The 22,389-nt window shown below is 38.8% G+C and overlaps 1 protein-coding gene across 1 annotated transcript in view; it reads right to left on the bottom strand.

Annotated features, from left to right (window-relative positions):
• Window positions 1-255: 255 nt before the first annotated feature.
• KCNK2 (potassium two pore domain channel subfamily K member 2) overlaps window positions 256-22,389 on the bottom strand; it is a 76,755-nt gene continuing 54,621 nt past the window's right edge. Inside the window, exons 6-7 of the mRNA XM_058020203.1 lie at window positions 16,685-16,824; window positions 256-2,597 (exon numbers count right to left, since the gene is read on the bottom strand). Of these exons, the coding sequence (XP_057876186.1) occupies window positions 2,280-2,597; window positions 16,685-16,824 (458 nt within the window). The 3' untranslated portion in view covers window positions 256-2,279. The remainder of the gene's footprint in view (window positions 2,598-16,684; window positions 16,825-22,389) is intronic.

The following is a 22,389-nucleotide window of genomic DNA, read 5'->3' on the forward strand; positions in this document are numbered from 1 at the left end:
GTTGAAGGGCTGCTGTCCTTAGAGGTGCTTGTTCACACCCAGTGCAGAAGGGCACCAGCAGCCACAGCAGAGCCAGCAGCACCGAGGGGCAGAGCCCCCTGCGCCTCCCCCAGGGCACGGATGGAGCAACTGCCAGGAGCTCTGGAGCACATGGTGGAAGAAAAGGAATCCTGATGAGTTGTTGAAACAAAATAGCAAGAGACACAATTTAAGGTATGGCAACCAAAGAACGTATTTTTTAATATCAAGGAAAAAAAATAGTAATTTCTGTGCTGGGTAAGTCAAGCCTTTATTGCTAAACCAGCTTAAATTAAAGCAGGTGGCAAACTGCTATACTCTGTAACCAACAAAAGCATAAAAATCAGTTTCACAAATTATTCCTTAGCATTCCAGTTGTAGCAAGCAGGAGATTCAGGAAAACTTATTTTAATTAAAAACTTTATTTTTCATTACAATTCACAGTTTATACATGGCAAGAGGAACCCTTGCCATGTGGACATTCAGAACACTGTGCTGGGGAGACAAGGGTCTTTGTTATAAGAGCATTGCTCGGTGCTGTGTCATGGAACTTTCTTAGTTTTAAAAGCGTACTCTCTGTAAATGTTAATTGACTGATATTTACACTGAATGTACATATTAACTTATATTTATTAGAAAACAAGCTAAGCATCCAAAAAACATGAACATTCATATCTTGTATGTTGTCTAATGGTCAGAGATGCTGTAAGATTTGCCACTTGAATCATGCCCAATCAGCAAAGTCCCATTCTTTTTTAATTTACAGAGCCTAAATTTTTCTTTAAGGCCTGTTCTATTCATTTTATGTACAGCCAGGTTACAATAGACTAAACATAAGGAAAAAAATGCAAAATTATCCATTCCATCCTGCATTTCTTCTGAATCTCATGTACAACCTATAAGCAAAACAGAAGGTACAAAATTAATGTGTTTTCTTAAAACCAATAAAGAAAACCCACAGTCTGGTTTAGAGCTGCTTCTTGCCAGCCTATCCTGTCTGAACAATCATCGGTATTCAGATTGTGCTATTTATCAGCTCTTCTTCATGCCTGCATTGATATTCAGAGCCATTTCTATTTGAGATGTAGAAAGTCACAGTGATACCAGTTTCAATTGCATTCCCACGTTAGCCACAGCTCTGGCACAGGCAGCCCACGTGACATTCAGGAAAGCACTCCACCAGGATTCCTGGGTAAAATATCATGGAGCCTCTGGGGTGACTTGGCTTAAAAAGGAAATTAAGAATCCTTTTCATACCAAATATCTGGCAGAATGTTTATGTTTATTAAAAATAGCTGTATTCTTCTGCATTGTTTTTTTTGGATGTGATTATTAGAACACAGCAATTTAAAGCCTCCCCCTGCCTCTCATCAAAACAGTAATTTTTACTTGCTCTTGTCATCTACCAAATAATTTAGTGATAGATAAGCTGCAGATTTTTTTGGTACATCTGATGCAGAGAAAAAACAACTGCTGAACACTGCTTGGAAAACTAAGACCTGAAAAGGGTCTGCAAATCCTACAAGTCAGCATGAATGAGTATCAGCTGGACCTGAGTAAAACAAAATGCTTCTAGGGGACAGGTTTGCAACTTTTGAGACTGCAGTGCCTTTAAATTTGGAGCTAACAACATCAATTGATGATTGTTGAGTTTTGGCATTCATTCATGCTGGTTGGTATCTTCACAACAGACACCTTTGAAACACCACCATTTCAAGAAGAACAAAAGGCTTAAATGAAATACACTTCTCATGCAAAAAACCCAAACAAACAAAAGTTGTACAAGAACTGTAGAGGTTCTGGTTCTTCAAAAGATAAGGCACTGACCAAAATTTCTTAGGTAAAAGGCTGCATAAGAATTTCTTGCCATTTACAAATGTGTTGTAGTCCAGAAATTGTCCATTCCTAGGCTCAGTAAGGTAGACCCTGAAATTTTAAGGACTGATCCCTCAAAGCTACATTGTTACCATAAACAAGTGAGATTCATTCGTGAGGCCATATGGCACATTAGAAGTGAAAAACAGTCTGGGCAGATAAAGGCAGAAAACATTGCTTGTTCCAGCATCTTTTGGAAACAGCAGTGCCATTCATCTATGTGTCTCTGAAGAGATGCGATGGTAACTCGGGACTGGAGTTTTTCTGTGGAACTCATGCACACATATAAAATGCTGCTAGCACTGGTCATCGACAGGGTGGAAAAAAAAAGGTGTATGGCTAGTCTAAGCCAAGAGCTTCCCAAGGGCTGGGATCCAAAGTCATGGCTACTTAATGTTCTCGATCACGGCTATCTCTTCTGCTGCACAGTGCGGCGTCAAACCATTCATGTAAATGCTGTCCGTCTTTGTCAGAGCTGGCAAGAGGTCCTTCTCGCTGGTCAGGTGGTTCACTGACAGTGTTCTCTTGCAGGGGGTCAGGTCTTGGTTGTGGTTGACAGCAAGTTCTGCAGAGAGCTTTCTTTTGATGGAGGTGGCCCGCTGGAACTTGTCGTAGATCTCCACGCTCAGGCGCCTCCGAGTCTCCTTGAACTCGGCGGTGACATTGGCTGTCCACTCTGCAGCGTGGGCTCTGAACTCCCCGACCTGCAGCAAAAAGCAGCAATAAAAAGGAAACATTATGGACTTCAGACACTGTTTATCTTCAGGAGCATGGAGAGAGTGCTGGGCTGCCAAAGACATGCCGCTGCCACTGGCACAAATTTCTCATGCCAAAGTCTCACTCTTTTATTGACAGCAGCTAAAGAAGAAATGCTGCACTAGTAAGAGTTAACAACAGTTCCAAAAACACAAAAACCTTCTCTGCTGATTTTTTTTTTTATTATTGTTATTATAGGCAGTCAGCAATACAGGGAAGCTGCAGAGGCTTGACAGCTGCACAATACCCAGCTGGTCAGGGGATGCTGAAATCCCAGCAATCCAGGCTGTGTTATGTATTGTTACTAGGGTGAGGGGCTATTTATGAGCACTTTCACTGTCTCTGGAAAGATCCTTGGGAGACTTGGCTAAGAATTTTCTAAATTTAGACAGAAAAGATTTTTCAAAGGAAACCATTGGCTGTTTGCATCCTCTATCCTGTACTTGCTCAAAGATAGCATCAACACAGCAACAGTTAAAAGTCACCTCAATAGCATGTCTGCTTCCCAGCCTGAATCCCAAATCATCCTTATTTGTCCTCAGATATGGCATAAAGTAGACTAAGCAGATCTAGTCTGAGGTAAACTGTGGCCTGTCATTTATTTATTATTTATATTTTGGCATATGTATTTCAGTCAAACCACTGTTACATTAAATAAGTTAGGTAGGCAACTAAAGGAGGCACCTTTTGTTGATATTATCTCATTGTAACTCAAAAGGAAATAGATTTTTTCTCTTTAAATCTCTTCTCTTTCGACAGTTTAATATTGGGAAGGTACAGTGCAGGGAATATAGACTACTCCTAAATATAACTCCAAAAGTGAAGCATTCCATAAGACTTTAACCCACATTAATAGTCTAATTGGTACTGTTCAGTCCAGAATTTCAATCACTGGCAAGCAAACTTTGAATTGGTAAGCACAGAAATGAAAAAATAATTTACACAGAGAAATATAGGGGGCAAACCATTAGAGAAAAAGCCACAAGGTTATTCTTACTTTGCAGTGCAGTGGAAAACAGGAATATGATGAAGGCAAAAATTAATCAGCTCATCCAGGAGTGACAGAGTGTCAGGAAAACTTCCCCCCCTCCAGAAACAAAACAAGATGATCTCTTTACCCAAGGGTCATTTTATTACATTCATCTCCACTTCAGTGAATTACACAGGTGACAAATGTGGACAAAGGTCTGTTTTCTAAAACAAGGGTATTTATCTGCAATACACAGAGGACTCAACTAGCTGAATGATTATTAGTATTTAATTTGTGCAGCTAGGATCAGACACATAAAACTTCAGATCTGAAAATAATGAAATCTGCAATGCTGAAACATCTCCGCTGCTATTTTACTTGTAGCAAACAAGTAATAAAAATATGATAAATACTATCAGTGCACACCCTGGGGCAGTTTTTTCCTTTTCCTAAGCCTTACTAAAGGCAGGGTACCCAGGGCCTGGAGAATGGCTCTGTCTAGGGGAGCAAAGAGCCAGTACACAGGTTTCCTCCTTATTGTATATATATATGTACCCCTCACCAGTTGTGTAAGCATTTAACAGACTAGGTATTTTGCTCAGGGACACATATCTGCCATTGCATGTATGTGGTCACATTCAAGAGATGCTATCAGGATTTAAAATTAATATTTCAATTTTTTTTTTCTTTTTAAGTCCCCATGTAATTTCATATTTGTCCAGGAGAGAAAATCAACTGGCCTTGCTTCTGAAGAAAGCAAGTTTATGTGATAAACTCTAGGATAGGCTCAGGATGTTCCTGATGATGAACCTGTCTTGCACAGGGCAAGCTGTTCTTGGGCATTCAAGTTTTTCAGCAGAATCTTAAAATTGTAGTTGTTGGAATAGCTGATGTCTGAATTCTAGTGAGATTTCTTTGGGGAAGCAAGTTTATGCAGCCAGCTGAAGAGCATCAATAAATGTGCCTTTGGAGATAGGCTCATTGCAATGAAGGTGGTGTGGAACACTAGCATGGTGGACACAATTCTATCTGCCCATACACCAAAGCTGTGATGTTGGTTTATATTTAAATTGTAGGAGAAAAATACACATTGAAACATGCTGTTATTAATGCTATTGCTAAGTAGAATCAAGATGCATTAGTAGAAAAACAGAGAGAATTGGAACACAATAGGAACCAGGAGTTCAGGGCTGTTTGAGCTATGCTTGCCCCAAATCACTGCTTTTGGCCCCTACTTTTTATGAACTGAAATGCATTCCAAAATATTACCTCTTTGAAACAAAACTCTAAAATCCATAGCACTTACAGACTCAAGCAAGGTTGGAAGAAAAGGATGATAAGAAAAGAACTGTGTCATTTTAACTACCAGCGCACATTAGTAACTTGTTTATATCATTTTATCCCTCCTTGATCCATAGGGACATATCTGTAATGTGTTCAGGTTCTTTCTTTCCTTAGGTTATGACATTTTAACACACTGCTTTACAGCTCCTCTTCATCTGGGCTCTGACAACCAAAACATGTCTCATGCAGAGCAACTGAAATGCCAGTTGCCTGTGCTGCTGAAAAGAAATTAAATTCTTGGCATACTTACATACTGTAACAAAAATTTACTTTTCTCCAGATCTCTTGCCTCATTACAGCACAGCTCTGTAGACTCTGCAGCTGTCATAGTTGGGGGCAGTGTGACATGAGGACAAGGCCTCTTAGTCACAGAAATTATTGACAACTACATATTTAACATAAGGCTGAATGTCACAGAATATTTCAGAAGCAATAGGAAAAACATGTCACAGTGATAGCACCTGACTCAGCCATACAAGAAGCAGCACTAATTTGGTGATGCTTCTCACTTTAACCTTCAGGGAAGAGAAATGCTACTAGTAATGGGGACATGGTCCCTATCCCAGCTCCTGAATTGACTTCCTCCACATCAAAATCCAAATTAGACTGCAAGGTGTTAGACATATTTCACAAGGAGTATCAACCTAGCTACGCTGAACATCAACATCAAGTAACTGCATTATGTATTTAAGAAGCAGGAAGCAGCACCCTGCTGCCTTATCATTTCAGGGAAGACAGGTCTCAATAACAAGTTCTCGAGAGTTACGGTATATAGTAACACAACTAAGTATTCCACACAGCACACTTCACCACGAAACAAAACCAAAAAAATTTAAAAATAAAAAGACACCAAAAAACCAAAACAACCCCCAAAACCCAACACCCACAACTTTTCCAACAAAGGAACAGCATTGACCCAATTCCTTGCCCAGCCCAGGTCACCTGGCCTCCAGTTAACACTGTCAGGGTATCCCATATGTTCTGCACCATATCCAACAACCCTATGAGGATGTCTCAAATACCACAGGTATTTGTAACTCCAGTAACTCCTCCAAATGTCTGTGCCAATTTATGTGTCTACCTGTGGTGAAGATGGCACATTTACTCATTTAGGATATAATGAGAAACTGCCTCTGAACTGTTTGTGGAGAGTGTTCTAATCATTTTGTTAAAGTCACTAGTGGGTTTTTTGGGGGGGGGGGGGTTGTAGTGAAAAACAAGCAGACATCAGTGAAGTATTGCATGAACTTCCTGAATGACCAAACAGTTCCTAGGCTGCATGATCACCAATGTGACTTCAAGACAGATATACTGAATTTGACAGAACTAGAAAAAAACCACAGACATTAAGCCACCATCCTTCACCTACTTCTGCCAAAATCCATCTAAATGAATAATGTCCTAGAACTGGCTCTCAGTCAATATCTCTAGTAGGGTCAAAAGTTCCTATGCAGTTTCATTGCTACTGTGTTTTAGCTTTCTGTGCAGCCGAGCTCTGCACTTGGGTAAAGGCCAACAGCATAAACCAGAATGTAAAAATGTCCAAGGGGATGATACTGTTGAAACTAAAAAAACATTTGGCCATACTGAAGCACCTGCTTCATCCTTCAGTACATTTGCTCTAATTCCTTATACTTGTCAAGAGTTTGAGAATCTTTCTGGACACTCACAAAATTATCCAAGTACTAATGCATGCAAAACTTCCCACCATTCAAGAAAACCACTCATCCTATTAAGAGTCTGGAAAGCACAAGCCATGTAGCCATACACAAGAAATCTGTGCTTTGAATTAAGCCACATCTGTGCTCTAGCAGGAAAACAAACAATCAAAAGCATCATTAAGGACATCCTTAAGTAGACCAAGACAAATGCACTTGCCTAACTTAACTTTGACTTAGTTTTGCTCCTCTGTCACAGGGATATTCTTGAAAAACCCCAACATCACAGTAAAATCAGTTAATCTACTTCTGCTCACAGAGGGGGAAGAAATATATCCTGCTTGGATGGAGCTCAGATATATGACATGAAAGCTATGATATACTCAGGAGGAGGTATACCACTGAGTAGAAAATAAGAAAAAATAGCATTATATATATGTCATGCAAGAAAATGAAAACATATATTTCAAAGTAATGTGTGCAGCTTTTTCTGTCATAACTGAGCATTATGTTGTTTCCCTTTGGCATACAGGGCATACATTTGGCATACATTTTATGATGAGCATGTTAGTGCAAGCCAAAAAATTGAATTTAAAAAGCAAGTAGATGAGCTGGAGGTACCCATTTGACTACATTTTAGGGTGAAAAACAGGTGCCCTTCCTTACAGATATGATATTCTTAATGGTCTAGATGTTGCCCGGTATATAATTTCTCGCATTTTTCCCTTATGCATTCTCCAAATTTTCATAGCTTCATTTTTCCTCTCCAGTGTACTTTATCCTGCTACTTAAAAATAACACATCCAATTAACCTCTCTATGATATGCTACTCAGACAAAACTAGAAAGTGCATTACATGTCAAATTATGCAGGCAGCAGAACACAGAGCATAACATTTTGTCTTAGCTCTCAGGAAATTCAGCCAGCATTCGCAGAAATTGTTCACAAAGCTCCTTTAAAAAATTTAGGTACAGAGAAGGGTGATGGGTTTAACAACTCAGCTGCTGGGTGGGTTTATCCCTGAATGCATCAGAGGAGTTTCCTACCTGCCATCTCACTTTTCTGCCGTTCTGGGCAGGCATATGCTGCCTTTTCCCATGCAAGTTGCTTCTTGACACAAATTTCTATTCACCACCTCAGTTTCTATAGGCTAGAGAAGACCAGAGTGCAGAAAGAGAAGCTTCACAAAAAATTTTAGTAAGACCTGTGCATTTGCTGCACATGAAGGGAATCTCATTTATATTCCACCTAAAATTCCCCACCCAATGATCTGGCTGTCAGTATTTCTGCTATTACAGTGTTATTAGTACCTATCCAAAATACCTGTGGAGAGGTGTTTAGAGAAGAATGTGCTCTATTTGTCTTTAAAGGTAAACAGCCACCAAATGCAAGAAATACCACAGGCATTATGAGATACCTATGCTGATCTTTGCCATGTTCTCTGATGAACCACCTTCTTCCACGCCTTCATCCTGTCAGGACCTCGGTTCTGTGGCAGGCAGACCTCCTTCACCAGGTCTTCAAGGTACCAGACCTTGATTTCAAGATTAATGGCACACATGAAGCAGTAAGTGATGCCTTTTTTGGTTCCACTCACTGGTATACACATCCCTCTGTTTTTCAGATAAATATCAGAGGGGAAAAGACTCTCTTTTGTGGAATTGTCATCTTCTGGGGTAAGGCTTCAGTTACATAGACAATTGTATTTTTGTAGCCATGGTGGTCAGAAATTTTTGGGAACAATATTCTCCTGATAGAAACTGCATTGTTGAGTCCCATAATAAGCAATGATGTGAGTTCATTCTGGTGAGCAATGATTGTCTGGTTTCACCCACATAACTTCCATAAACACATGTGATGTCTTGGATGAAATAAACCACATTCTCCAATGGGAATGCAGAGACCCCATGAATTTTGATTATTTTATTTGTGAAGGAACATTTATGGTGGCAGCTGTGGGAATATGTTTTGTGGAGATGTAACAGATGGCAGATGCAAGAAATGGCCTTTTCCTCTATCACGGTTTGATTCAACAAAATAAAAACAGCCTATAAAGTCATGCCTACAAAACAGAAGCAGATATAATAAGAGTCACCACACTTATTTTTTTTTTCACCTTTTGTTTTTTCCATAAATATGAAGAATTCCATGCTAGGTATTTCCTCAGAGCTATTATTGAATATTGCCCATCAGATATGTCTTTTTATAGATCTGCATGTGTGTAGTCTCAGTAGTGTAGACAAGTTATGGGCCTGATTATTTCACTCTCTATTGTTCTGTTTTATTATTAACTTCCAATGATCAAGATTTTAAAAAAAAGTTGAAATTTTCCTTTAAAAATCAGTTCTATTTGGTTTCAGCTGCCTCAGAGAGCCACCCAACCCCTCTTTCAACCTGGTAAGAGTGAATGCCATGCACCTGTATTAGCCACAGGAAGCTACTTAGGTTTGCATAAAGCTCTACCAGCTGAGCTGGTTCAGGGGAACAGAGTGTCTCCTCTGCCTGTGCTATGCAGCCAATCACTTGGCTGCAGCCAGGAATAGCAAACATTTTAAGAACTGTACCAGAAGCACAATGAAACCCAAGCCACAGGCAGTTGAAAGACTGCCTAAACTTTCTCCCAGAGGAAAGAGACAACAATTGTTTCATAAACTCACTGGACTTTTTTTAGCTTATAAACATAGGCTAAAAATGAACAAACACAAAAAGGACTTTTAATTTCTACTTGGTAATAAGGAATGAATATATTAATTAGTTGGTCAAGTCCCAGAAAGAACTGTTTATTTCTTGACTTTCTAGTTTCAATATCTGGAGTGATATTTGTGTGAAACATTAAAGCTCCACTTTGGCTGTTCAGCACTAGTATTACAACTGCACCTATCCCTTGTGAAAGGCAGTACTCTGTAGCTTTTTTGGTCCCTTTTATCTGCAATTGCAGAGCATTTTCCTCAACATCAACACACCTACTTGCAAGGGCATTCTGCTGAACTTGCTTTGTCTGGGAACTCATCCTCAAGACAGCTATCAGATTCATACAGTCAGCATTAGTAACATTCTGGAGTATTCTCCTAACAATATCCAAGCACTGAGATTATCCTAAAAAAAAAAACAAGTAAGATTTTCAGGAATATTAATCATGAAGATATCAGTGATATTTAACCTGGAATATTTTCAGCCCACAGTAAAGTAAACCACAGATATATTTTTTGCTGTAACAAAGGATCAATTACATCTTATCTCCAAAAATTAAGATTTCTCAATGTAGATCATCATAGCATACATTCTGGGAATCTTCATGGGTAATTAACTCCAAGAAATGCCATTGTTATAACTGATCTCTCTTTAATCAATTTCTCTTATTATGAAGTATAAGTCTCTTGCTCTAGTTTTATTTTTTGCAAATTCAATAGCTCTTGGCTTTGCTTCCTTGCTGCATGCAGCCTTCGCTGCAGTAATTATTCCCTGAACACTGTGGGAGAGCAGGGCCAGGCACAGGGGCTGCCATGAGAGACACTGGCAGTGTCCCCATGCCCTGCGCCATGCTGCTCCTCATGGAAGCGTCCTTGGCAGCACATCTCCTGCAATCAGCACCCCAGCAGGACCTGGTACTCAATATGCAGTAACAAAACAGCAGTCTCTAAATGCCTGGTATGCTCAGCTAAGAGGCATGATGCAAATATAAATATAACCACAGCGAAACTGAGGAGATGTTATCTGTGTGTGTGCTGAATCTGAAGTGAAGCAAGCATCACATGTCCAAAGTACACAAAACTATGAGGAAATATCTCAAAAAAGTGTCAAAAGCCATCAGCTGTTTAGTTTTCCTGGAATTCTCAGAACAAGATGTTCCTTCCTATCCATTGTTGCACACATTGCCACAGCGGACTTTTAAAGACTGATCAATATAGGAACTCAGTATTTCAGACTGTTGCTAGGGCACGTTCAGGAACATCACCAGGATAACCTAAACTCATGGAAAGGAAGAGAACAAATTGCTTTCAGAACCAGGCCAGTCATTTCCATCTCCTCCTTACACTAAAACCACTCTATGCATCCCTGAGACTCTGGGCTGCTAGAGAGATTGTACTCCCACCTTTTATTTTGGGTTTGTTTTGGTTGAATTTTTTGTCCTGTTGCTAGTCAAATTTGACTGGACACATGCAGTTGTTTTGACTGTAGAAAGATATTATATTTCTCTCCATCTCATAGACATCATTGAAAACAATCACCTTTTCAAACATGGCTGTTCCTTCCCAAATAGACTTTTCTGCACATCTTGGATGTACTGGAAAAAAACCAACACTTAATGCAAGACAGATTTCTCTTCAAGTGCTTCCTTTGCCATTTTTGCAGCTCTCTGCATTCTTCCTGAAGTTTAGACCAAAAATCTAGTGGCTGTTTTCCAGTATACCAGTGTATACCATTTCCACTATATACCTTTTAACAACATCTGCAGCAGTACCACCACTTTCCTACAGAAACTTGATTAATCCCTGCTTGCACATCTTAGAATTGTTACCTTTATTAATCACTACCTTGCAAAATTACTTTGCACACCATGGCTTTGACACTGCATTTGTCTCCCATATATATTTCCAATTCTGTGCTTTCTAGGAACAGACTTCCATCACATCAGCCTGACCAATTCAGTGAACTTGTGGATATAGCATTTGCAAAACTGCTGCAGTTTGGTTTGGTTTTTTGGATTTTGGGTTTTTGTTTTGTTGGGATTTATTTTGAGGGCTTTTTATGTTTTTGCCTATTTTTCTTTTATGTTTTGGATTGTTTATCTGTTTTCTTTTGCCAAGAGGTGGGAGGGTTGGATGGTTGGGGGGATGGATATATGAAAAGTCCAAATAGTTGTTTTCTTCAACAGAAGCTGACTCATCTCACTTGAATAAGAGTAAAATGGACCAGCAGGTGACACTGATCACCAGGCTAAAGAGTTATTCTCTACCATCTTCATATCTAAGTGAACAGATTTTTTTTCTTGAAACAGGGAGAGCCAGGTCAAGAGTTCATTGAACAACTGAACACCTTCTTCCTCCTCTTTGGTCATACACCCTCACTACTCATCATCTGAGGACAGCCTGTTTGCCTGAGGGTGAAAATCCTTCAAAACTGTTTCTCACTTGAGTCCACTAATTATTTTCATTTTTTCATGCATACAAGCCTACATCTAGGATCTTTCTTTGGGGGTATGAGAAATGAGCTCAAGTTCTCTTTCTCCTGGGTCCCTTATGCTGGGTGAGCACCTTCAGCCTAAAGCTAATAAAAAGGCAAGAAATAATATAGGGAGTGCAATAACCTCCACAGCATCATCATGACAAGTCTAATTCTGTTTTGACAGACTTGAGTGACAGCTCTGTCACTGGTGCCAAGAAGATTAAACTGAATGATGAGTCAGATGAGTCAAATTTGTTGAATTTGTTTATAAATATCAAATATAGCAGCTGCCTCTTGAATTTCCACAAGAAGTGAATGTTCTACTTCTCATAAAATTTTAGGCTTGGTCTTTAAAGCTGGCTGCATGTTGTTCAATTCAAAAGACATATAGGCAGCATGAAAAAATCATTTGTCCAAACTGAGCTGATGTCTAACATAAGTCTGTCACCTGGACTCTTGATACACAGTAAAGGGAACAGGCTCCTCCAGGATCTATAGCCCAAATGCCTGAGATTGTTGGTTGGGTAGGCGTTTTTTGCTGAAAATTCTGGAATTCAGAAGCTCTGAATACAGAAGTAAAAGAAAAAATATGACAAGAGAAAAAATCCTGCTGAAAATTTACCTATCGAAGAGACTAAAATCAGAAGACTTTAAAAGTGCTCTGAGTAATCAGAGTGTAGAGAATAATGAAGAGGAGGGAGTTTAAGGCAAGCTAGTATAGCTGAGGCTGAACTTCAGAGACAGATCGCCTACTTAAGATTACAGCTCACAGCATGTTCCAGTGACTTTCTGACATTTCATCTATCTTACTGTATGAGCTGCTTCCAGATCTATCCTTCCAAAACTCCCACTTCTGTCCCTACTTGTCTTTCACTTCCCTCCCCATTTGATGCATTCAAAGTTCTCCAGAGTGTTTCAGGAGACAAAAGCCACCAGAGCAGCTGACTGACATACTGGTTATCTGGATTTAAATAACAAAATATAGCAGTTCTGTGCATTAGTGCAGTTCTGATCAGAATTTTTTTTGTCTCAGATCCACTTGCATATGGCAAACTTTCCTGCTAGTGTACTAAAAAGAATATAGATGTTTTATTTTGTTGAAACCGTGAAATGCATTATTACCTCAAAGTCTTATGTAAACTCCTTCTAATAACAGCACCACTACATTAAAATATATGAAGAGAACTACAGATTTTAGGTGATATCCGTTAACAGCATGGTTCCTCCATGGAATAAGGAGGATTTCCCTTCATGTCCTAAATATGCTGATATTTATTGATACTTTTTACTTTAGACTAAAGGAAAAGACAAAAAAGAGATTACATCTGCCTACCAAAAGAGATATACCTCTGATGATATCTAGTTTTGGTTGTTGGAGGGAAGTAAAAACAACACTTGCAACCTCTCTGTCTCACTCTGGACTCAAGTAACATTCTCTAGATTTTGCTACTTAAACTGCTGAAACCTGCCCAATTGAGCACTACAGAATGATCTGCTCCTTCCTGTGTCTAAAACATGTTACTGTTTACTAGCAAAGCAGGATATAAGTCCTATACAAAACCTTGTTTATTTGTTCATACCCATAGCAATCCCTATAATTTTCAGGGAAGTTTTCAGCATCCCATTTCCTAGGAAATACATTAAACTGCTTCAGCTTTCAGAGTGCACTGATCACAGTTCTGTAGATTTTTTTCATGCGCTCTCTATCTCAATAGGTTTTAATATATCGCATTGTTTCTCATTTTTAAGGCTACTTTTAGGTATAAGGGGCTATTTCCCCAAGGACTGACAGTTAAAAAATAGACTCCATACTTTGGACTAGGTTTTTTCATTGCACACATACATGGATATTGGAACTCTAGAGAGGTTCTTCTGCTGTAATCTGCATCCATAGAAGCTGGAACAGCCCACTGTAAGTTTAGGTTTAACTAAAAAGACAAGACATTCAGTATCATCTGGCTTCTGCTGGCACAGAAGAGAGTTGATAGCTGCATTTCCACTAAACTCCTTCAGCATCTTCACTAAGATTTTCCCAGGAAGATAGCAAGATTGGGCTAAGCAGGTTTTATCATAAAATGAAACCTGTAGAAAAGTGAATATTTGTAAAATGCTTATAGCCAATCTTATAACAAAATGCAATATATTTATATTACGTTCTTCCTACAAAGCATCATCAGGATAGAAGATGGAATATTTTTTTGTACTTTCTAACTACTACACAAGGTATATCATAATTCAATTCTCTCTGGTCTCTGTCATTGTTAAAACTATTGAATTTTAAAATACTAAAGCATTTTATTCCTGCTATGAATTCTCACACATGCCTGGGCAATGGCTTAAGAAGTAGGGAGGGAGATTTCTGACTATCAGAGATATAATTAATTTAACAAATGGCACCAATTATGTTATGTCTGTCTTTAATCTAACCTAACACACATGAGACTTGTATACAGAATTCCCAATACCTGCTCCAGTCAAGAGAACTCTGATATATCTGAAGAATGAAACTTTCCTTGCTGTAGACAAAATGAATAAGCTTGTTTAGGCTATAAAGCTGAGAAAGAATGAAAAGATGGACTGGGTTACACATTCCCAGTGCCTGAGAAAAGAAAGCTCAGCACTGCACTGCATAACCTGGCAAAGAGTCTTCCCTGATAAAAATAGGAATGCTTTTGATGTGTTAGAGGTATTCTTGGGTTTCTTCAATTTATGTGTCTTTAAATCCTTTCCAGAATTAGTCTATATTGAAAGCTTCACAAAGAGCTACAAATTTCAAACATTCTTAATATAATAATACCATTATAAGATAAAAACCTCTGTGTGTTATATAGTCGACTATTTAGTCAAGATACTAAGATCTCTGGATAAGATGCTGTCTATATAACAGAAAAGAATATGAGAAAACTGAGGTTAAAGATCAGATTAATTCTAGGAAGTAGTGTGAAGAACTAAAATACAGCAAAAACATGACTGGAGAATAGTTTTGTATAGTCTGAAGTCATAGTGCCACAGTCACATCATATTTTTTCCAAAACATCCAGGCACAAGTAACCCAGGGAAACTGAAGACAACTTAGGAAATGCCCCAAGCTGACAAGAGTTAGACACCAGGAGACTGCCCAGAGGAAAGAGCACTCTTAGAGTCATGGAATATCCTGAGTTCAAAGGGACCCACAAGGATAATTGAAATCCAACTCTTGGTCCTGCACAAAGATTCCAAGGTGTGCCTGAGAGCACTGCCCAAATGCTTTGTGAACTCTGGCAGGCTTAGTGCTGTGACCTCCTCCCTGGGGAGCCTGTGCCAGTGCTCTACTTCTTCCTATTGCAGAGAGGAAAATGGGCGAGACCAACCTAATTCTGAATTTCAAAATAACCAAGTACAGCCATGCAGGTTACAGGCATTTGAGGGGATGCACTGGTTCCCTGCAGCCAGAGCCAGCCATGTATGGCTGGCTGTTAAAGGCAGCCTCAGTGCTTTTCTAGAAAACAGAACTGTGATCCTGTCAGCTGTTGAGAACACTCAGATGATACCTGCTGCTCCCCAGATGTGGAGGGCACTAGTAAACCTCATTGTGGAAGGGAAGTCATAAATGCCCTTTCAAATGTACAGCATGTGGCAAAAGATGGCACTCTTGAACTGAAACTGTTTGAATAAACATTGTCCTCTGCATCAGGGCTAAGTGGTTATGAATTGCCTGCTAAGAGTGCACTTAGAGCAGACCTGTCACCGTGCTGTCTCTAACCATGAGCACAGCAAGGGCAGTGGAAAAGGGTTTCCCACCCCACATTCCTTACAAAGCCAGCTTAGTCCTGCCCAGGATCCCAGCTCCCACCCTCCTGCCTGCTGCCCTGCTCCTGCTCAGAAGGTGCCAGGCACCCTGAGGGACTGCAACCACTGAAAGCAAGGAGGGGTAAGCCACCCTTCAGCAAAGGCTTTGGGAACTCCAGGATTGCCAGGAATACATCCAGGCAGTGATGCCATGCCCTGCAGCTAGGAAAACTATTCAAAACAATGTAAGTAGCAGGCCACTGCACAGTAGCCAACATATTCATTCCATCAAAAACAAATTAGAGTTTTTATGTTTGAGTAGCATAAATCAACTGAAGCGTGCAAGAAAACTCAAGCTAAATTAGAGGGAAATAATATGTTACTTCAAACAAAACTAATTTCTGAGACTTCCAGTAAAACCTGAACTATGCACGCTACAATTGAAGGAAATTTTATTTACACTCAAACATTTTCAAAACCAGGACATTTTCTTAAATGACAAAGCTTCAGGTAAAATGTTGTATCATGGGACTATAAATACAAGTGAAAAAAAGAGAAGACAAGTGAAATTTACAAATGAAAACATATTTCAATTGAAAGCAATATACTTGACTACAAATATTGAATAATTATGTGGAAGATATTGTAAAATACACCTAGGGATACTTAAACAATTAATTCTAATACCTTGCATGATATAAAAAATTTACTTTCTTACCACTATAGAACATGGTATCTCAAATATAACCACTGAAATACTTTCTTTACATATCTGCATCACTTATAGAAACAAAACAGAATTATTTTTACCTGAAAAATTAAGGCCTACATTCTACTATCTAGAACAGTGGTTTAGGACTTTTTTCCGCATAAATCAAGTGCAACTATTCATATACACTTAATTTAATAATACATTTAATCTCATCTTCATTGCAGACATATGAAAATAAAACACTGTGTTTAAATTCACTGCTACCTAGTTTCCTGCAGTTTGAGCTGCAGCATTACAGTTCATACACAAACAGCTTTGACCTGTGCACCCTAAGAGCAAAAGCAGCTATAAGCTCACCTGGCTTGTATTCAAAGTTTTTAAAAAGGAATATTTCTTCCCTTTTCAAAATATTCTTACCTCTTCCTTTGTCTTTTTTGATATGACCCTTAACCAGTCTCCAATCATGCTGAGGACAGCTGCAAAGTAAGCCAGCCCAACAAGGATCCAGAACCACACCACTGGTTTGTAAAAATCTAGATATTCAATGTCTGATCCCCCTGAAAAACAATACAGTAAAAATTAATTCACACTTAATAGCTATAGATGCAAAGATGTTTTAAAATTAATTTTCCTAGAAAAAAAAGTTAAATTTCTTACACCTTCTGTATTTTTACCCATTCAAAATATATTTTTTTTAATTTGAACAAACTATATAAATTAGCTCACTCTTAAAAGTAACATCTGGAGTTTCCCCTGCCCCCCATCTTCCCCCCCCCCAAAAAAAAGTTGGATAAAAGAAGTGTGCTGAAGGCAAGTTTTTTGAATCCCACTGCCAGTGGGATTAGCACCAGTCACTTCTTTTCAGTGTTAAAGTATAAAAAAGTATAAATTTCAGAGGTGTCTGTAATAGAGCTTTCAGGTATAATACAGCTATAAGGAACAGATGTCTTATTTCCACACAAAGATAAGTTATGTTCATCCAGGGCTCCTGACAACACCAAATGACTCACATTGCACATCTCACCATGCAATAAAACAGAAGCCATAAACTTGTAATTCAGCTGTGTTACAACAAATAAAACCAGACTTCTAGTTTGGGCTGCTGCAAGAAGTTTGATGCGTGTATCTGCCCATAATTGAGGAGACTTTGCAGTAAAACCTTCTCAGGCACATTAAAGTAGCCTGTGCAGGTACACAGTACTTTGTTTTATCTATCTGCAGCCTATACTGAAGCAAATCAAAGGAAAATTGCCCCCAAAATATCAAGCACCTTGTCGTGGTACTGAGATTGACTCTCATAGAGAATAATGTTTTTATTTAGCTTTATTATGACTGAGATTACATGCAAATAAAAAAGAATTTTAGATGGCTACCTTTATATGGACCCTCCCAGACAGAAATTTTATTTTCATGTCAATTGCACCTTTTCATAAAAAAAAAAAATTAAAAAGCATTGAGGTGCAATGGTTTGATCAGCTATCCAAGAGATGAATCCACATTGTGAAAGTGGATATTCCCTGATGCCTTTGTAGTCCCAAGCAGAGGTAGAAGACAGAGCTCTGTTTAGAACAGAAGACATCCAGCCACCAAAGGGGCTGAGTTTGTCACAGCACAAGACAAACAAAACACCAAATCATTTGTTAACAACATCCATCTCATGTCAATCTAGCAAAAGAATATTTTAGGAATGATTCACCCAAAATTCACTGTAATTCAAAAAATGGTTGATTACCACTATGTCTTTTTTATAGTAATGGGCCACTCTTGGTTGTTCATCCTCTTCTTCAGCTGTTCATATAATGCACAAAAAAGTATCATAGAAAGCATCCATAAGGTTGGCTTTTCATTTTTTGCATATTATTTTTATAAACTGAAACTGGAAACTAACTCTGCCAGTCTGCAGGAAGCACTTCCTTCACAGTTTGTAATTATTTTATTTACAACAAAGTTAATCACTGGGGCAAGAGTTAGGGCAAATTCATGTCCAACCAAGTTTTCTGTGCCGTCTGGCCAGGAGATGGCTCCATCTAGCCATGCCCAAAGAAGCTCAGCTCTCCTGAAGCTGAAGGGACAGCAGGTATCCAAAGAAATACTCTAGGATAAGGCTTTGAAGCTAGAACCTTTATCAGCTGTTGAGCTTCTGAATTTCAAGGACTCCTTGGATGATTTTGCAATTTAATCAAATCTTAAGGGAGAGAGACAGACATACCTGAGGATGTTTGTCCTGATATAGCTGTCTCTTGTGATGCTCAAACTGCCATAATGAAGTTACCTGGGAATGTCCTTTAACAGGATTTCATAGAGAAATGGGATCACAACTCAACTGTACTGAATTTAAACGACAAGAATTCATTAACTACCAAACTCACTTAAATGGATATGAATGTATTTGGGTATGAGTATGCATAGCTAAATGTACTTTCACTGAAGTATATGAGATAATCTAATGATTTTATTGGTAACATCATAAAAAACATCAACATGATACACTATCATGTTTCTTTTGCAAAGAAAATTGGTTCATGCAGCCCTCTAGGAAGCAAAATGCTGACAAGGCAGAAGATGAAGTTTGTTGCTTATTTGGCAAACCCAGTTTTGTGGGCTGAGGGACAAAGCTTTTCCCAGCTTTCTTTAGCCTCTACCCAAAACTGGTTAAAACCACAATGAAGAAGAAATCTTGCAGTCTCACTGCCATAATCCGTTACCAAGAGCAGCCACAGTTTACTGCCAAGGTGTTTTCTGGTAAAGATTTGATCTAAGGTTGCTTGAAGACTATGAGAAAAACAGTTTTCCCATCCATCAACATCACAGGCTACTGTATTGCTGCTGCCATCATTCTCACATCTGCCAAATGAATTTTATTTGGGATTTTCAGCACTGTGGAAAACATAAGTTTTCCTATGCCCCAAACATATTCCTTACTAAGGTCAAGAACTCTGTTTCAGTAAAGAAAGGCATTAGTGAATATCTCAAGCATGCCTTAGGACAGATTCTGGTTCTCAGGTAAGAAATCAGGGTTTCAAGTATATATTTTTAACTTATTTATTTATGTAAAACAAGCCCTTTGAAAGTAAATAATTGTCTTCGTTTCTGCCACTCATTTTCCCCATTCTTTCTACAGTAACTAGCTCAAAATAGAAACATATAATTATTTCTATAAAGTTGGTTGGCTGGGCATTTTTACTTCAAAATTAGGAGGAGAGAATAGAAAGTGCTGTCAATATTGAGTATCTTAGTTCCATACCAGCAAAAAATTTCTGGGTTATTCAAAAGTTGGCACTGCAAACAAGGAAATGTCTATAATTTTTCATCAGCAGTAAAAATTACTCTGGATATAGAAAAATTATATAATCCAGTTTTAACTTCAGAATAACAAATAGCTGTCAACCATCCCTGTTGGGACAAACCTGACAAACATGTTTAATGCAGAGATGCAATTTGTCCCACTCCAAAGACACATGGAGGTTCAGCCCTGCAGCTTGAAAGGAATTACCTCTGAGGACTGCAAAAAAAGGAGGGGACAGAGAAAGAGTAGCTCGTGTGGCAACGTGGAAATGCAGAAGGCTGGGGCCAAGACAGTATGCACTGTCAGAGATGGAATGTAAGTGGGCCAGAGAAGCCACTTGATGCCACTCAGTGGAAAATGGAGAGCTACTTCAGAAAACAAAGCACAGCTCTAAAACGCTCCTGACATGCTGTCCTGCACAGACATCAGGCGAGTCAGAGCTCCATCTTCAGCTTAAAGCACAGCTCACAGCAGAGAGCCCCTATTACAGACACCAAGTCCCGAGGGGGCAAAGAGCTCCTGCAAATGCCAAAAAGGGACTCAGAGTCTCTGGGAGGGCACAGGGCTCTCCTCCAGCATGCTGGGCACACCCCTGGCTCAGCATGGCAGCAATTCCTCTCTGCTGGTGCGTGGTACCACACAGTGCCAGCAGATCAACTGGGCTGCTGTGACCACCGGGTCAAGTGCCCCAGTTCGGCGCCATTCCATGAGACTGAAATATCCCATTTCTCTCCAAACTGGGTCTCAGGCCAAGAAACACAGTGCAGAGGCAGGTATGTGTATCACACTGGCTATACAGCAGAGCTGATTACAAAATGAAACAGTGAAAAAGCAGTAAGTTAAAAATCAGGGTTTAATCATGGAAAATAAACCAAGCAAAACCAACAACAACAAAAAACAAACAAACAAACAAAAAAACAACTCCTACAAAAGCAACAAGAGTTCAAATACATTTTTAAAGTAACCTTTTCAGAATTCTGTGATCTGTTTCACCAAACCAGTTGAGACAATCTTATACCATCATTGTGCTCCACTGTGAAACTACTGATATGTTATTTATATTTTTGCCTTCTACTTAATTTAGTCAAGTCTGGGACATGTTACCTAATTTAGATTTGAAACATGTTAGATTAGAAATATTTGAATATACTTTCCAAACTGCACTGCAAGTTAAAGAATGTATCTGTACATGTGAACAGTATATTGTCAATTATACAGATATATTCATGTGCCTCAGTGCAAACCTTAGTGCCCAGAAATATATTTCATTGTACTGAAATCATGACACATTCAACATGAAAAGATTTATTTTTCTCTTTCACAAGAGAAAATAAATAGTTTTGGTAGGGTTTTCTTCTGTCATGTTAAAGTCAATGTTTTCTCTTGAAAACCAGAAAAGGGGATGTTTGACTATGTCCTGATATTCATAAGGCAGTGCAGGCTGTAGTACCATTTTTCTTCTTTTTTTGCAAAAAGGTACAATAATATTTCTTCAAATAAAAAAAAGTATTTCTCTCCCTCCAAAAAAGTGAAACCCTTCTAAAAATTTGAAAAATCAAGTAATTTCATAAGACAGAGAAGCAGTAAATTTTTTTGGAATATTGTTCATATATTTTCCTGAACATGAATTGCAAGGACTTTTCATCTTTTCCTTCCTTGCATGCTCCAGGAGTGATCAGTTTATTATATTTTCCTTAAGGCTTTTCTTGCTGATGGAAACCCCAGCTGAAATTTCCACAGGCTCCAATAACTCCTTAGACTCTGACTAACAAAGGGAACATTTCCTCATTCTGGTTTCTGCAAATAGACTGCAGGACAAAAAAGAAAGTTCTAAAGAAATTCCTGGAGAACTAAAAGAATTTCTAATATGACAGCCTGTACTACAGTCAGTGATACCATTACATTCCTGAATCCTGTGTTCAGCTCTTGGTTCCCTCCTGGTACAGCTGTTGAGTAACACTCTGTTCTTTACCTCCTGAAAGTTCTTCAGGGCTTTTTTACAGCTCTTATTTGCAGTGGCACCAGAAAGCAGAAAGTTTCATGTCAGTGAAAAATGATGGGTATTTCAGAAAATTTTCCCCACACACCAACACAAATGTTAACACAACCACGGGATTACGTGGGGCTTGTAAAATTATGGGTTTTTTTCCTCTGAGATGGCAGTTCCCCGAAAAAAAGATTTGAAAGCTTTCAAATATATAGGATTTTGAGGGTTTTCAGGAAACTTTATGGGCCGAAACTGACACACATATATGGATTATCATGTGGGCCTCCAGAGTGCTAAAAGAATTATCAATTTGACTTTTATTGCAAGAAGTACACTCTGATATAATTGCCAGTCAGACCATCACTGCCCACCATTATGCTTTAAGTTTGACTATAATGCTAACTGGAAGAAGGTAATTTTCATTGTAAGTATTGTTTAAGGAAAAAAAGTCAGAAAAACAAATAAATTAATATCAGTGTGAGGAGTTTTTCAAAATGTGCTGCATCTAGGCATTAAACAGACTGAAGCATCATTCCTTCTGCTGGTTTTTGCCTCACCATGGCAAACCAGAACCAAGACCAGCATGCTCTAGAACCACAACATTCTATCATGACCACCTCTTATACAGCCTTATACAGAATTACAGCTCTTAACTCTTCATGTTTCTCCCTTGTTTGTGACACCCACTTTTCCTAAAGGAGAGTTCAAGGAGAGTTCTCCAGACAAAGCCTACCACAAAAATATCAGTGGCCTTAGTGTCCACTCTGTATTTTGACTTAACTAAAAGAGAAACAAACAAACCAACCAAAAAATCATTAAGGAAAGGTACTGATTTGTTGGGGTGCAAAA

The sequence above is a fragment of the Melospiza georgiana genome, chromosome 3, assembly GCF_028018845.1.
Source record: "Melospiza georgiana isolate bMelGeo1 chromosome 3, bMelGeo1.pri, whole genome shotgun sequence".
NCBI classification, from domain to species: domain Eukaryota; kingdom Metazoa; phylum Chordata; class Aves; order Passeriformes; family Passerellidae; genus Melospiza; species Melospiza georgiana.